The 17,780-nt window shown below is 40.3% G+C and overlaps 1 protein-coding gene across 1 annotated transcript; it reads left to right on the plus strand.

Moving 5' to 3' along the window:
• The first annotated feature begins 261 nt into the window (after positions 1–261).
• Positions 262–14,016, plus strand: LOC308091812 (patatin-like phospholipase domain-containing protein 2). The gene is made up of 9 exons (XM_080437538.1): positions 262–515; positions 4,590–4,822; positions 5,120–5,185; positions 5,818–6,027; positions 8,629–8,689; positions 9,064–9,204; positions 10,535–10,631; positions 11,632–11,742; positions 13,218–14,016. Exons 1-9 carry the CDS (start codon positions 329–331, stop codon positions 13,480–13,482), a joined length of 1,371 nt encoding a protein of 456 aa, XP_080293664.1. The 5' UTR covers positions 262–328; the 3' UTR covers positions 13,483–14,016.
• Positions 14,017–17,780: the final 3,764 nt, after the last annotated feature.

Here is a 17,780-nt window from a genome sequence, read left to right on the forward strand (position 1 = left end):
ATTCTTCATATTTTTCTCGTGTGGTTCTGAATTTTATTTTGAAGGCACATTGGCTGCATTCCAAGCCCTCCTCCCCTTCCCTCCCCCTCCCGTGCTGCAATCTGGGTCGTCTGGTCAACAGATGATTTGTTCTTGGAGATATGAACAAATCATCTGTTGGCCAGATGTTGATTGGGGGGAAATTGCACAACAACCATGTATTGTATTGTCATAAACTGCTTCACTTGTAGATGTGAACTGCAAATGAAATCAGCAGGCAATTCGACATTGTTTCAGCGCGTGGGTCACACATCAGGTTCAATTAGTCAAATTATTACACCTGTGCAAGATGTTCGACCTGAAAAAGGAATGGAATATTTGTTTCTCTGGTTGTGGGTTCATGGGGGTTTATTATGTAGGAGCATCTAGTTGTATCCTGGAACGTTTTCCTGAGCTCATCCAAAATGCCTCTAAAATCTCCGGCGCCTCGTGCGGTGCTCTGGTCGCAGCTGCTGTCACAATCGGAATCTCCATGGGTGAGAATGACATTTGAGTATTTGATGATTAAATGAAGCATGTTGTGCAGTCTATGACCAGAAATCAGGTGTGATGCAATCATGATATTTGCACATACAGGGAATTTCTAGTGTCCCCTGTAATGAATTGCATGCAAATTAAAAGGATTAACAAAATAGATACATTCATTTGATTAAAATTGGCCATAGAAAGTAGCCTATATGGAGGTTGTAAAATGTCATAAATATGAATCATTCAATTTGGTATGTACTGGCTTTATTAGATTAAGACTCGTAGATGTATTTAATCTGACATTTTAGCTTTCACCCCCCCCCCACCCCAGTTTCCACTGGATTGTCACCTCCAAAGTCCGTAGTTCTCCAAACATGTACAAATGCAAAATATAAGGTGCTTACCCGCGTGCCCCAAATGTTAACTAATCCTACGGGGGAGTTGTGCACTGTAATGGTCCATATTTTTCAATAAATAAGTGTTTTTGATCTCGTCTGTAGCCGATTCTGTCAGAAATTCCCAATGGGTGTTTCTGACGAAGCGCATCCGGAATTCACTCAATGTAAACAGGAAGTAAACGAGGGGGGAAAAGACAGACGGCATTAAAACACTTATTTATTGAAAAATATGGACTATTACATTGCACAACTACCCCGTAGGGTTAGTTAACATTTTGGGCACGCGGGTAAGCACCTTATATTTTGCTTTTGTACATGTTTGGAGAACTACGGGCTTTGGAGGTGACAATCCAGTGGAAACAGGGGGGGTGGTAGCTAACAGGAAGGCTCCAAATCAGTTAACATTCTTGAAGTGGCCTGCACCGGTAGAGGAAGCTTTTATGACCAATGTCATTAAATACCAGCCACTCCTCCTCCAGACCATCACAGACCTAGATTATAGGTGCAATCTACTTGTGTTTATCTTTGGCAGCCAAGGGTATGTACATAGGTTGGTTGAACTTGGTTCAGGTTGTAAGAGGCTTCCAACAATTTGGGATGGCAAAAAAGCAGCTAAACGGCTTGCAAAATTCTGTGCAATCTCTGCTATTATTGGTAGCCACCAAATATGGCGAAGACTTATTTTACCGTGTGTGTGTGTGTGTGTGTGTGTCACACACACACACACACACACACACACACACACACACACACACACACACACACACACCTCATGGTGACACTATACCAGGCCACTATACCAGGCCACTTCGCTATTCCATTCTGATTGGCTATGATTGCCTTCCAAAACTAACCTGACCTGCCAGATGAGGGCGGTATTGAGTTTCACCTGCGTGTACGAACCAATCAGCGGCTGCTAGGGGCAGGATCATCCAATCACCTGCCAAGTAGCTTGAAAAAATGGAACGTGGTCTTGCATCGATTCTGCTACCGAGTCCCAGATGTAAGTAGGTTGTGAAACAAAATGTGTGTCGCAAGCTTCTTTCATCTGGCAGAGCCAGGTTATTCCAAAACTTGCAGGAGGGGCGCATTTGACAAAAATGGCAAAAGTCATGATCCACCCGAGGGGTCTCTAAAACCAGAGCCTTAAGCGATTTCACTTACACCCATAGAACATGCCACAAATGCTACCAAGTCGTTGTTTGTTGCAGAAAAGTGATTAACAAACAAATGAGGTGCAAATGTTCTTGTGAGTCGTGACAATGATCGTCAAACAGGGTTTTGATATTCCATAGTGTTTGCCTGTAAATGCCTTCAAAAATAGGGGGATAAACATCTGGCCTGGTGTAGCAAGGCCTATATAATGTAGCCCTGATTGCAACTTGTAAATGTATAGGTTTATACTGCTTTTAGAAGACATTTGTTTCAATAATAATTTTGAGATGTTTGTATAGGTACTGTACATTATGGACGTACCATGTTGGGGCCACAAGTTGTATCCTGGAATCAGAATGGAATATGAAAGAAAGAAGAAAAGATTGTATAACCTTTGGTTCCTTTACTTATTGAAAACGAGCATAGGAAAACGCAAAATATATGGTGCCTCGGTAGGTGCTCTTATCGCAGCAATCAGAATCCCAAAGGTGATTAATAAGACAGATGGACACTTGCATGCTGGTATTTGTGGTCTTTCCAATGGACCCTTCGCTAAGCCCCACCCACTCCACTCTGTGACTGGTGGTGCGAAGTTAGTCACACCCAGGCCTGGCAGCGCCTGGCAATAGCTGCTTCTCACCCATTGACTTGCATGTTAAATGATGGCTTTTCCCCTTAAAAATAATCGATCATTTCAGGAGCAAGAGCTTCAAAATCTCTTCTAAATCTAGTCAACTAGGCCTGCAGTAGGCTATGCACTGGACAAATGTGCATGACATTATTTCAATAAACTAAAAACATGGGAAATGTTAGAGGGAGTAATAGCCATGGATACACGACGGTCGACTGTCACGACCGTCATGGATGAATTTCAACCTGGTGTTTGCACTTTCTCCATTTATGGCCTGTACATAAACGTTCATATTTCAAATATAAAGTGCTTATCCCATGGCCACGGATGTTACATGTGTATATACGGGCTCTCAGAAGTACCTGTATCATCCGTATTGTTCAATAAAAAGCATTTTAATCTGATCGGTGGCCATTTTCTCCATATGCTTTCAACTGAGTGACCCTATCGGTTGGTAGGTGTATTGCACTCGAATACATTATGAGAAAATGGCCACTGATCGGATTAAAATGCTTTTCATTGAACAATATGCGGAATATACGCATACTTTTGTGCATAATTGTAACATCCGTGGCCATGGGGTTGCACTTTATATTTAAAATCTGAACGTTTATATAGATGTACGGACCGTAAATGGAGAAAGTGCAAACACCAGGTTGAAGGTGATCCTTGACTGTATCAGGAGTTTTCATGTGCCGCAGGGACTGCATTAGCAGTTAATAAATAGACAAACAAATGAACTAATATACTTTAACGTGCGGAATCCGGAACAGGCAGCGCTGTGATTCTGAATTTTGTTATGATTCCGGTGATTAGTAGCCTATTATTGACACCACCTGGGCGAGTGAGTCGTGTAACTTTCCCAACGTTAAGCTGTGTATGTGTTCAACAACACAGCCATGAAGCCTTGCAGTTTAAGTGCAGATTTCAGCTTGGGAAAAGCAGCCTCCAACGGGTTTGGGTACGTGGTTCATAGTCACCATTACGTTATCGTGCATGGTATTCCTATTCTTGCCATTATGTTGGAAATGATTGTGTGTGTGCGGACTATATAACATTGACAACTATGGCAGGTGACGAAAGCTTGCCAGACCTATGCCAGGCTAACAACGGTTGCTAAGCTGGCATTGGACAGTTGCTTTTGGGGTGGGGTTTAGCGAAGGGTCCATTCTGTAAATGTAATCTTGAACATAATGGTAACACTCACTATGTGTCCCTGTGATTGGAGTAGGGTGCTGTGCTCCTTCTGACGCTCAGGTGTTATATATTATCATTAGCCAATGATTTTTGTATATACATGTTCCTTTTGTCTGTCATTATAATATTTGCCTGAAGACCTAAAAGGGTCGAAACGTTTTTGGAGCTTAAAAACAGTGTGCAGATGTTTTTTATCTTGTCCTTAACACTCACCATGTCTTCAATGCATTATAAACATCCTATAATGCATTATAATCTGTTTATATTTATAACACTTTATAATTATAGGTATAAGCAGTAAGCGCTCATAAATATTTATAACAATACAACTGTAACAATAATCACTACTACACTATTTAGCATTTCACAATGACTTGTAGGCCTATAAATGCATTAAAATCTGCTTATAAAGGAATAATTAGTTATAACCAAGTAGTCATTTATAACAATAATCATAACATAATAAAGATTTTATAATGACTTATAAGGTCAAGTACTGTATCCTAATTTAAAATTACTGAGGATTTCTTTAAATAATTATAATGCAGTATAATTTAGGGGCAATTGTGAAACGCATACATTTTAAAGGCCAGAAGGCCTTGAGCAAGGCGCTGAATCACTTCCGGTTCACTCATTATTTAACTGCTCTGGAGAAAAGTGCCATCTAAATGCGTAAAAAGTTTTTGTTCATGTCCATGTAGAGGTATGCTGTGCTGAATTGATGTACTTCGCCAAAGAGGCGAAGAAGCACAAACTAGGACCAATGTCCCCGGCGTTCAATCTGCTGCAGATGGTAAAGGAATCCTTGCTGAGGATGCTTCCAGAAGACGCCCATGTCCGAGCCTCCGGGAAACTCAGTGTTTCTCTTACCAGGGTGCCTGATGGAAAGAACGTTCTGGCGTCGGAGTTTGACACCAAAGAGGAACTCATCCAGGTACTGAGTTATGTATGTGACACTGTGACGGGGTATGTTGATGGAGGTGTGTGTTTTTGCAGTCTACTGCATGTGAGTGCATAGTGTTAAAGTACATTGTGTATACTGTATGTCTGCATAGCTATGCATTCTAAATTGGATAAGACACTTGGTTTATCCCTGTGGGGTGGTATTTAATCGCAGCATTAACATACAACAGATGAAAATGTATGATGATAGTACATGGATGAAATATACAAGATGTTCAAAAGATTCCGTGCAGTGAGTTGTCTTATATTGTAATTTCCCACTTCCCAGGCTCTCATATGCAGCTGTTTCATCCCAATATACTGTGGTGTGATTCCACCAACCTATCGAGGAATCGTGAGTGGACCATTACATTGACCATAATTCACAGGTTGTCATTAGGGCTAGGAAGTCTCACCGGAATGTCCTCCCAAGATCCTCACCCTAGCTTAAACAACTCCAAACCTGTACCTCAACTTAACCACACTAACAACCTTAACTAATGTTAATTAATTATACCTACTGTATTCTAATTTTAAAGCAGGACTTTGTATGGTGGCCATCTAGTGATGACCGTGATGACTATATTCACATGCCGGTTATTTTGTCCTTACTTCATATGAAGTAAGTTAGCAAAATTACTGGTATGTGATAGTGGTCTTTTGATTTGACAATTTGTCAATTGAGCTTGTTTGTGAAGGCATTGAATACAACCCAGATTTCAACTGTCTCCCAATTCACAATCCCTCTCAACTGTTTCTTCACATAACTTTTTATATTTCATTTGTAGTATTTAAATTGTAAAACTGTTTTATTGCATACTTGCTTTTACTAGATTTTTAAAGCTGTGTCGCCAAGTCTCAGTTATTTTAAACCACAAATAATGTACATATTAATTCCCAGATAATAACTTTTTTATATGCCTTCATCTGCACAATTAAACTATTTATCTAATCTGAGACCCATCTATGTCCATGTGTCTTTCCCAGCACTACATGGATGGTGCCATCAGCAATAACATGCCCCACTGTGACCAGCGGAACACGCTCACCTTCTCAGCCTATGCCGGGAAGAGCGACATATGTCCACGCGACGGCACCCGCTACTTCCATGCGATCAACTTTAGGAACGTCAACATCCAGCTCAATTCAGAAAACGTGTACAGAGTCGCCAGCACCTTCTTCCCTCCTGAGCTTCAGGTGAGACCATTGGGGTCCTTTCCTCCTCTACTCCAAATCAAAACACAAATATCTTAAAGGTTGTTGTATTATTATTAGTAGTAGTATTAGTATTACTAGTTTAAAAAAATATATACGTCTAATTTAGTATTAGTATATTATATACACAAATTAGACTAGTTCATTATTTGAGATTACGCTGACTAAAGTAGAAGACTGCAATTTGAAGACATAATTGTGTGAATATAGCTTTTAACATGCATGCATTTATGTACTATAGCAGGCAGTATTATCCCACCTTGCTTTGTTGTTAGGCATGCTTTACAGTAGTACAGTAGTGAATGTTGGTGTTCTGGAGAAATTTTGGAAATTAGTTTCCAATAAACATTAACACTAATGGATTACCTTCATTTCTGTTTTCTTACCATGGTGTTGAAAATATGAGAGATATGGCAAAACTGAGAGAACAGATCTATGGCTTTGATTGATTGAATATACATTATCAAGTTTGTTAACAGTACAGGTTATAGGTTATGCTAAACTCCCGCTTGGGACATTACTTTTTCAAACAACCGCGGACTACTTTTTTTCGCCGATAAAGTATAGTTTTGGACCATGACGGAGGCGCGCCGACTCAGCAGACCTTGAGGCCAAGGAGGCGCGCCCGAGCGCCTCCAGGCGCGAGTGCCCGCGACGACCGGACGATGGTCTGCTTGTCGACTAAGCGCTGTCCGAGTTATGTACCGATAGGCACAGAATCGTAAATGATGTTGTGGGGACGGTTTGCCCCTCTATGGTTTGCCCCAACTGCCACTCACTGCACTAACATAGCCCGCCAGCCCCGCCTCCTCAGGCTCGCCCTCTTGTGCTTCAACTGCATGGAATAAGGCTGTTCGCGGGTGTGTGTGTGCGCGCGCGCGTGCGTGTGCGCGAATACGTGTGTGCGTGCTCGTTTGTGCGCGTGTGCATGCGTGCATTAGAGATGCGCGGATCGCGGTTTTAGCCGCGGTTGCCGCAGTTAACCGCAGTTTGGGTGGATTCGGGTCAATCAAATATAATTATTAATTAATATCGGATAAACCGCGGGTGAAATATTGCGGTAAATAAATTAATGACATCTAATATATCTATCCATAAAATAGCTAAATCTCTGCGTGCTTGTGTCTGTGTGAGTGTGTAGAGCAGCCTCTGTGCGATGCGATCACAAAATGCATTGATTTAGCCTATGGAATGTCAGTGTGTCTTTTTTTATTTTTTTTAAATCGGTGCTGCGCTGAAGAGCAGTGTGCTCTGTATGTTGGATGCCGCATGTATGTTGGATGCCTGTATGTTGGATGCCGCACAGAGTCTGTATGTTCAGCGCAGCAGAGCAGTGCGCTCTGTATGTTCAGCGCAGCACCGGTTTAAAAAAAAAGGAAAAAAAGACGCACCGACATTCCATAGGCTAAATCAATGCATTTTGTGATCGCATCGCATCGAGGCATTGCACAACTAAAACTAACGGGGAATACCAGAAAATAATAATATTTGACATACGGGAAAAACGGTTGGTGCGGATATTTAAATTGGATAATATAATTATTGCGGTTGGATAACGGATGGATAATTAATTTGTTCATGCGGATTCGGATGACGTGAGAGGCCATCCGCGCATCTCTAGCGTGCGTGGTGTGGGACTCATGTCTGGCTTGCATTGCCCTCTAGCGTTGGTTCTACAGAATTGCCTGGGGGGCGGTTCTTTTCCAATTTACCTGGAATGCCAATTTACCTGTAACATATATACAGAGAAAGAAGGTGGGGGGCAGAGGATTTCAATTCAATTCAATGCTAAATGAAATTAATTAAATTAAAGTGCCAAATCACAACCAAGTTGTCTTATATAGAACAGAGACCCGACATTTCCCCACTCGTTGAGTATGCAATTTCTGCGACAGTGGCAACGGAAATATCTCCCCCTTAACTGGAAGAAAGTCTGGCAGATCCAGGATGGTGTTAAGCTATGCTCAATTGTATATGGCTACCAGTTTTATTCAGATCATAGAATTAATTTATTTACACAAGGGAACATACAGTAAAAGGATATGATGACATGTTTTTAATATTTTTGAACAATTTGGTATTAAAGGGACATTTCACTTTCATACATGTTTGGGGGATTTTTAACGTCTACTCAGGCTTTTGTGAGTACCCCAGACAGATTTCAAGTTGCTTGATTCAGTATTTAGATATTTGATATAAATTTGATCAGACGCTCCCCCTTCCTACACAAACCCATTGTAACTTCAAACTCCATTTTAACCATGAGGGATTCATCGAAAACACCCGTCCTTGGTTCTGGTGACTGATATTGTCCTTCTAATGCGTGGCAATGCAAGCCAGTGTTTTTTTTTTATTATAGCCCCTCACGCATTAGAAGGGCTATATATCTCTCATTTTCCTACATGGCTGAATGCATGGTCAGGGACCACACGCGATACCTTCACAGACCACCAGGTCCACGGACCACCAGTTGAAAACCCCTGAGTAAAGGAACCTGCTGGCAGCCGCAGAATAAAACTGACTCCATGAAGTGCTTGTGATGATCAGCAGAGGGCAGCATCAAATGCACTTGTTTTGTTACAGATTCTGGGTGGAGTCTGCCATAGTGGCTACATGGATGCTCTTCGCTTCCTTCAAGAGAACTGTAAGCTCATCTCTATGCTAAAGGCACTTTTTATTATTATATAATTCATAATTGTACAATATTTGATTATTCATTTCTTAAAACTATATTTGTACATTGGGGGAAATCATTACCTACTGTATATTTACACATGTAAAACATGTCATTATGACTTTGATTATGTGAAATTCAATTGAAAGTAACACAGTACATTCTATCCATCATTATTTGCAATAGTAGTTCACTATTGTTTGTCCAGAATTCAATTTAGGAGCAAAACTGTAAAATGTCTATTTATGCTAAGCTAAACTATTTTAACCAACAGAACTATCTATACTTTAGATCGGCATGCTTAATTCCAACTGTCCTCTCATGTTAAAACATATCTACCACAGGCCTCATCCATGTTGAGTCTCCTCTGGAGCCCAAGCCTTACTGCTGTGAGCTGGAAGCAGCGCAGACCAGAGAGAAGAACAAAGCACCCTGGTGGCTGGACCATACAGACATACACAACCTCCCTGTCCGTATCAAAAAGGGTAAGAACAATTCATTGTGACCAGGAGGGCACCATGAATATCTGGAGTTGTTTTAAAAAGTAGAAAAGGAAGGTGTATATACTGTATTATTCACATTGCTACAATTAATCTATGGGTATAATGATATAGAGAACCTCAAAGTTAGCGTAAAGAATAATGGTATGTAAGCCTTGCCCGAGCCATGTGGCCCACAGGGCAGGAGCCTATCTCATGTTTTTATAGCGTGAGGTGGCTTGATGTGCAAGCCATGATGTACAAGTAGTAAGTACACCCCTGGACATGGCGCTAGGGACTCATGCCCCAATCCAACCCTTGATGCTAATGCCCAGTTCAAGACCCTACTTTAAATTTAGATGTCACAAGACGTATCAGTAGGCGGAGATCTCCGATTCTCAGAATGTGAGACTATTGCAGACCAAGGGCGTATCGTCATAGAGGCCAATGGGGCCATGGCCCGGTCTGGAAAACTCTGCTCCCCCAGGGGGAAAAAAAACAAAAAATCAACATAACAACATTAGCACCCCCTCACCCTATTCTCTTGTAGCCAACCACAGAAATTCGCCTTTGTTTTCAAGTCGGGCTTATTTGCTAAAAAGTTTCCTACCTTGTTTTGAAAAAGATTAAAAAATGTAAAAAAGAAATATGTTGCTAATATATATATAGCGGCAGCTAATGTTACACAAAGGTGTTCCCTGATTGAAAGGTATAACAACGTATAGGTGTTCCAGGTCTAAATGTGGATGATGTCAGTCCCTGGAAAACTTGGTGCTTTATCAGGAAAGATGTGTAGATGTTGCTGTGATAGAACTAAGTAATGTCAAGAATGTTGTCTTGTTGTTTAAACCTGACATGGTCAATTCTCAAGTCTCATGTGGTCTGAGTTAGGGAAATTGCAAACTTACACCATCTGCTGGCTACATCCATGTTTGAATCACCATTCATTTCTCCATAGATGAATACCTTTCATGAAACCGACATTTTACATTTACAGTACGCTTATCAAGCTAATGCTAAGATATAAGAACAGAGTATTTTGCAGAGCCATATGACGGGTGAATATCGAACTATTTTATAGCTTTATTGCGTCACCACTCAAAGTGCTCTTAAATGCTGCATTTCTATCTTTTACTGTCAATCATTTGAAGCACTGGTTTGCAATATAACTGGAAATGGAGGTGACACACTGTAATTTGTACAACTTGTACTGTGCAGTGTGCATTACATCCAATTCATTGTTACACCTGCTGAATTAATTCTTATCCAATTCATTCAGCAGGTGGTAATTTGATTACTTTTGCTCCCCATAAATGTGTGCTTATCTTTGTGTCAGTGGTGTGTGAGGCATGCAGGGAGGGTCATGAAGGAGGTAGTCCGTTGACCCAGGCCTCCTACCTGCCTGTGGAGTCGATCTTCTCTCTGGGCCGGAGGTGAGACTCAGCATTACTATCATCAAGTGTTATGAGCCAATCACAACCCTTGGCATCAATGTCATTATCTGATAAATCAGCACTTGTTGTATAGGCTTCTAAAACAGTTTAATTTGCTGTGCATATAGAGCACCGAAGTCCTGATGTCACTCGTTCATCCCCAGGTTTGCGGAAGTAATTTCTCTATGGAGAATAACATTGGGTCATCTTAGAATCGTCTCATATAAGAATTGTGGTCCAAAAATAAACACCGCGTGTCGGCGTTATTGTCAGGGAGGAGGTTCTGTATCGTTTATGATAGTCAGTCACTTATATTTGATACAGTCTGTTTCTGGCGAAAATGTAACTAATTCGGCGGAAGTAACATTAGCGCTTTCTCACCGTCAGTTGATGCTTCATATCCATAAGAGTCAACCCGCCGGGGTCATTTGTTTATTTTTGGAACACAGTTCTTATTTGACGCGATATTAAATACGTCTATGGGATTCAGAACGGGGGTGGAAAACTGCGAACCAGGTAGACAAACAAAGGATGTGTAAATGACGTCAGACTTCGGCGGTCTATTCAAGACTCATTTAGCTTAGCTGTCAGGACCTATAGGAGCAATTTTGGGCTTACTATACCTTGGTGCAGCATTGTCATAGCTATACCACTCCAATCAGAATCAGAAGACTTTATTGCCATGACATGTGAACATTGTGAAATTGAACAGGAATTTGATTTGGTACAGTGGAGCACAGTTTACAACAAAAACAACACTCCCCAATACCACAGCAGCCGTGGGCGGCGCTATCATGGAATGCCTTCCCGTCGACGTCCTGACTCCTCTCTGAAGTCTGTTGCTCCTCTTGGCCTGCACAATCGTCATCCAAAGCTCCTCAGCACCAATGCTTTATCAGCAGTAGTTAATTTATTTACATAAAATAACTAAACACAACTGTTGGGGACAAAAGTGGAAAAACATTGTAGGGTGGTAGAGTGACATGTGTTGTCTTTGTAGACTGGTGGACTGGCTGCCTGGTGTATCCCAGGACATGACCTGGCTGTACCACAGGGCTGGAGAGCTCTACAAACAAGCCTGGATAGACGAGCCATTAATGGAACTCAAAGGGTAAGTAAATAAATATATATAAATGTAATAACATACAGAAACCAGTTTGAATACCATCAAACAGCCCAGGGCTGAGAAATGAGAATGTAAAGACAGTGAGCCCAGGGCTGAGAAATGAGAATGTAAAGACTGTGTACCATGAGATAGTGTAGGATGATGTGAAACCAAAATGAAACGTAAACCTGTGTGTGTGTGTGTGTGTGTGTGTGTGTGTGTGTGAGAGATCCATAGGAAAGCCATGCCATTTAGACCCCTTCTTGTTTTTTAAAGGTCAGACCAATATATCAATGGAACCTCATTGATCTGATCCCCATGGGAATGAAGGTCATTCATAAGACTTGTTATTAAATTAATATAAATCACTGGAGGAATCCGATTGCATTTAAAAGGTTTATAGTGTGTGGCATTAAAAAAGTTAATCAGAAACAAATTGACTATCCAGCCTCCCCCAGTCCCGGTAGAGTAGTTCCGGAGAAGCGGACTGAGTGGCCCTGTCTTTACCTAAGAGGACTAAGTCGGGGCTTGATCAACCCCGGCTGGGTCACCCGGGGCGAGGGTGTATGTTGTTGTGAGGCCCGAAACACCCTATGACCCCACTCACCCCAGGCTACAACACTGATGATACGTCCCAGGTGCATCCATGTGATGTTTTCTTTATAGAATCCATAATGTTGCTCGAGTATTCTACATTCTCAACTCCTTACCTGTAAAGCCCAGTCTACACCAATGATTCCAAATGCAATAAAACCGTTGTAATACATTGCAATACGTTGCAAAGCGAAATCACAATGGTCTGAATTGCCCTGAATTTCAGATCAGTGCATGTAATAAATGCACTCCAACTCTTACTCAACGATGACTGTGATTATGTGATTATGGAGTATCGGCAGTGTTCTTGTGGTGGGTTGTCCCTTTTCATTAGGCCAACTTTTTGGTCAGTGCAGGAAAGGGACAAGTGGGCACCTCATGTAAAATTGGCTATTTTCCCCAAAATGTTAAAAAAATAAAATATTGAAAATGTCTTAAGTAATGTAAAGTGTACATGATTAGAACTTGCTTGAACATTTGCCAATTAAAGCCTAATTCTTTTACAATTGCAACAAATTGTTACAAAACCTGTTCATCCAATCATTTTGGGCATAAACAAGATGTTAAAGGATACATTTAGGTCTGATAATGATGTACCGTGCATGTTTAAATCATGTATACTTTACATTACTTCAGAACATTTTTCAAATATTTTATTTGAAAAGAAATTGGACAAAATGGCCAATCTTTTTATCAAGGTGTCCACTCTTCCGTAGTAGCCACTCTAATTGTATCCAGTGCAAGTTAGTGCTAGCTGTACTGGTTTTGTTACCGTGTGTCAAAATTACCCTCGATAATGATCAATTATCGTCGATAAACTGAATCATTGTTGCCTCCCTCAAACTATAGGCCTTTGACTAGTTTTTTTTGTAACACCCATTTCCCAGCTACACTCCACTGCGCAGATGTACCAGCCTGCCGGCACACTTGGACGTGTGTTACCCGAGAGAAGAAACAGAGCAGGTAGAAATGCTACCTCTGACCTTGACACCCCCACCCACCTCGAGCAACATCTTCTTCTTGGATAGTATGGATACATATACAAACCCAGATTTCCTACCACTGACACCGCCTCCGACACCTACAACCAATCTAGAGTTTGGGTGTGTGGTGGATGCAAAATGTCAAACCAGACTAAACCCCGAACCCTGAGCCCACTTTGCTGGCATCTGTGAATTAATCAGTAACATTGAAAGAGTACATTACGAAAAAAAATAAAAAAATAAGAAGGAATTGCTATAAATGTGCGCTATGGCTATGTATTGGAATATATACTGGATTTGTAGGTAGTTAGAGTTCCGGCACTGATTAAGTTATTGATTCATCAGGGGCCGCAGAGCTGCCAGTCCAGTTTGCTGCTGTTCCTCTTCTTCAAAAGAAAATCTGCCTTCCCGACCGTGCATTAAAATAGTCCTATGCCAATCTTATTCAACTGACATTGTGGGCTTATAGTCCTGATGGTGGCGCTACAGCAACCGCCTTGAAAATCCATAACGAATCAGTCGTATACATGCTATCACTCAAGTGAGACGAATCAAGCAGAAATGTTCAGATGCTTTGAACTGGTAGGAATTATGAAGTCCATCACTCTATTTTCTCAAACTGTAAAACAAATTAAACTCCAGATATTTTTGCTCAAATGTTTCACTGTAAACGGAACTGTAAATGTCTACTGCAAATATTTGCTAAATAAAGCTCAAATGTTCATGAAAAAATAAAAGGCAAATTACACAGTTCTGATGTCATGGTAGATCAGGGGTGCCCACACTTTTTTAACTTGAGTTCTACTATTGAAATTGCCAGCTCAAGGTGATCTACCACTCGCACGTGCATGAGTGGTAGGCATGGTGGTAGGCATGGTGGGCGAAATTTGCGCGGTTTTGGGTGGATTTTTTTTTTCTTCTGGTTTTTGGGTGTTTTTTGTTAGTTTCTTTTCCGATTTTTGGTTACTTTATTTCGGTTTTAGGGTCAGGATTAGGTTATTTAATTATTATTTTTGCCTGATTTTACCGATTTATTATTTTAAAAAATTTAATTCATTCATTTTATTTACCAACCAACAAATAATTATTATCCCATTAATGAAAATACTTAAACATTTACCTATGGGGGCTAAATAACAACATTAAGGCATTAGGACTGTTTCAATATTTTTCCTGGCGCCCCCCCCATTTAGCGCCGCGCCACCTTTTTCTGCCACAGCACCACCTAGAGCCTGCAAAAAAAAAAAAAAAAACTTTTTTTTTTTTTTTTCAGGGGCATTGCAGGTGGTCTACCTGCGCAGCCTCTGCGGTCTACTGGTCGATCGCGATCGACGTAATGGGCACCCCTGTGGTAGATGTACTGTAGTGTGGTGATTTGCAGAATTGTATATCAAAAACTAAAGATGGATGAGGGTATAATTCAAAATGCTTTCAAACATCAGATTTCTCAGTTATGAAGCAATCAATGTTTATAAAAAATGTATGACAGACATGTCACGGTGAAGTACAACATTTTTGAGAATTTAGTCTCGATAACTTGTTTGAAATCTGCCCTTACAAGTGAATAGTCAAACTATACTACAATACTACAATTCTGCCCAATTCTACAAAGTTGTTTCCAGTAGCTATTTGCTTGATTACATGGACCTCTCTCACTCACAATAACATTAAGGCAGAAGTAGCTCAGGAGCTAGCGCCTTGCTAAAATGACACAGATGCTTTCCGGGTTTTAATGGGTTAATAAACATTTCGATCACGACAGTTCTGCTGATCAACCCTCCAGTATTTCTCATTTATCTTCCTTGGTGATAGATTGATAGATATGTATTTATCAATAAATATGTATTTATCAATCTGATAAAGATATATTTCATTTGTATGTGCTTGTTCATATTTGGGAGCCAGCTTGTCTTTTGTGCCAGTTTGGTTGAACTGCCTGGGTCTCTCAGTCGGTGCCTGGGTCTGATTTTTGTTGTCTGCTGGCCTCCTTCTCGGTGTCAACATAAGATAGTGGGGGGTGACCTGGTTGCCAAGGAATCGGTCGTGGCGACTCTGGTTGCCAAGTAAAAATGAAGCAAGGTGAGACTACAGCTGGATGACGGAAGGCAGACACCAACACCATCTGTGTATAAAACTATGTGCTCACTGTTTAAAATTCAGAATAATATCTGGAATATCTGGAAGCTATCTCTTAGAATTTCCAATGCTTGTAACATATGTTCTCATGGAATAACCCATTTTTAACCCATTAAGACCAATTCTACAAATGCTGTCTAAATCAGTAGTTCTCACACTTCCAAGATTTAAAAAAAAGCTAAATAATAGCAGATGTGCGAGCTTGTAGATCTGCAATTTTTGAATAGCCAACTCTAAAATAAAAAATAGCATGGATGCTTTCCTGGTTTTAATGGGTTAATAAGAAGTTTATTGATTTAATTAATTTATATCTGACAGACATACGGACAGTGAGCTGTTTTTACTAGAGAAAATAAACTTGACATCAACTTGGTCCATATCGAGCTGGATTCAGAACTCTGGGATCCGTTTCTGGCAAGCGGTGGCCACCTTCCAGCTTAAGAACCCTGAGGGACAGAATTTCAGAACCACCATTCTCCAGATTTCCGGCTAAGTACAGTATGGGTTTATTCTATTAAATAGGCTTTTGGCTAAATTTGGAGAATTGGCTATGTTAAACACAATATTCTACACCAGACACTGTTTGTCTGGGTTTTTGTTCTCCTTCTGAAATGTATTCACCAAATTCCAAAATGATTATAATTATTATATAACCTTTCAAAAAGGTTTTTAAATATGTATTTCTATTTATAATAAGACTGTCCACTTGCTTGAACTGCAGAACTCTCTCTCTCTCTCTACAAATGGTTACAAATGGTGTTTTTAATATTGATAATAACTTGTAGGAAGTTACAATAACCCAAAAGGGTTCCGAATGGAGTTGTGTGGAATTTCTGTTCTATAAAATCCACAGTTATTCTCCTTGTCTCTCTGCCTGTGTGCAGGGAGTACTCCTAATCCTTATCACCCCAGCCGGACAAAATGTAATCCATGTATGGATGTATGTTTGTAGATGTGTATGAATGTGTGCGTATGTATGTAGGGATCTATGTATAGATAGATACTTTTTTGAATATCCATTACAGTGGCCAATCACTTCAACATCATTACATGAGTTAAGTATTATACCTTTTAGTCATTTGAACGATAATTTGTTTTAATTTGGCCCAGATATTGAATTTAAGATATACTGTAACATATAGTTTATACAAAGTACTGCTCAAGCGACATAGCGTGGTCTTATTTGAACCCTAGAAATTCAGTGCCGTTATTCATATTTTTATTAATTTCTTCTTAATTTCTTTTCTTAATTATACACTTTTATCTTCAATCAGTAACATTAGTATTATTCTCATGTTGTATGAAGATGTTTTTTCTTTTGGCAAAATTATTACATGTTTAATTCCTTTCAGACACATTTAGTTTTTATTACTGTTGTTTCCTGGAGTCACTGGGTATTTCGGGTCTTGCAACAGACACCCTCCACAGGCGACCCGACCGAGGCTGATCAGACCCCGGCCTGTGTCCAAGTGGCATGCTACTGCCCTCACTGTCTCCTGGGGGTGTGCTAATTAGGGGTAAGGGTTAGCCTGGCACTAGCCAGACTGACAACGCGGATCCACTCCCACTCGGAACGTATGTGATTGAATCCACGCTATCAGTCCAGCCAATGCCAGGCCAGGTTAGTTGAGATGTTGCAGCAGGTGTTGGCGACACTAGGAGGCTCTAGGAACTGTGGGTTGCCTCCGGGCCTGGTTCCTCCTTCGTCTGACCAGAAGTGATCTTCTGTGCGTCGCTGCTGCTGAGCACAAACATCTCATTCTGCCTTGATGGATTATTAGGCTATGTTTTGTTTTTTAGAAAGACGGTTAGAGAAACGTATACACTTTTCTAATTATACCAAGTGACCTCACCAACTATCATCCTAAGAATTGTGTAGAAATTGCTTTTATTTTCATTCTATTTTTTATCAATCAATAGTTTACTTTTCACCTACTAGCCAAATCCCTTTCTGACACTTGGGCTGCATACCAGTGTCAACAGGGGAGAGGTTAGATATTATCAGATACCATTCTTTCCTATTATTTATATTTTATTTATATTTCTGGTTTACCTGTTTGTTTTAGAAAGAACGGGTACTCCAACCTCTTTTGATGTAAAATGAGGCCCCGTTTCTATTATCAGTAAATTTACATAGATTTCATTTTATTTTGTTTAGATTTTATTTTGTACTCTTTTCCTGAATTCATAGTCTTATTGAAGTGAATTGACTTGGACTTGACTAGACTAGACATTTTGTTTTGTTTTGTTTTTTAAGTTGAACTGTTTATTTTTGTCTTGTGATTTACCATCTTCCTTCTGTTCCTCTGTTTATCAATGCAGCTGCAATGA

The sequence above is a fragment of the Gymnoscopelus braueri genome, assembly GCF_963280865.1.
Source record: "Gymnoscopelus braueri genome assembly, chromosome: 9".
NCBI lineage: Eukaryota > Metazoa > Chordata > Actinopteri > Myctophiformes > Myctophidae > Gymnoscopelus > Gymnoscopelus braueri.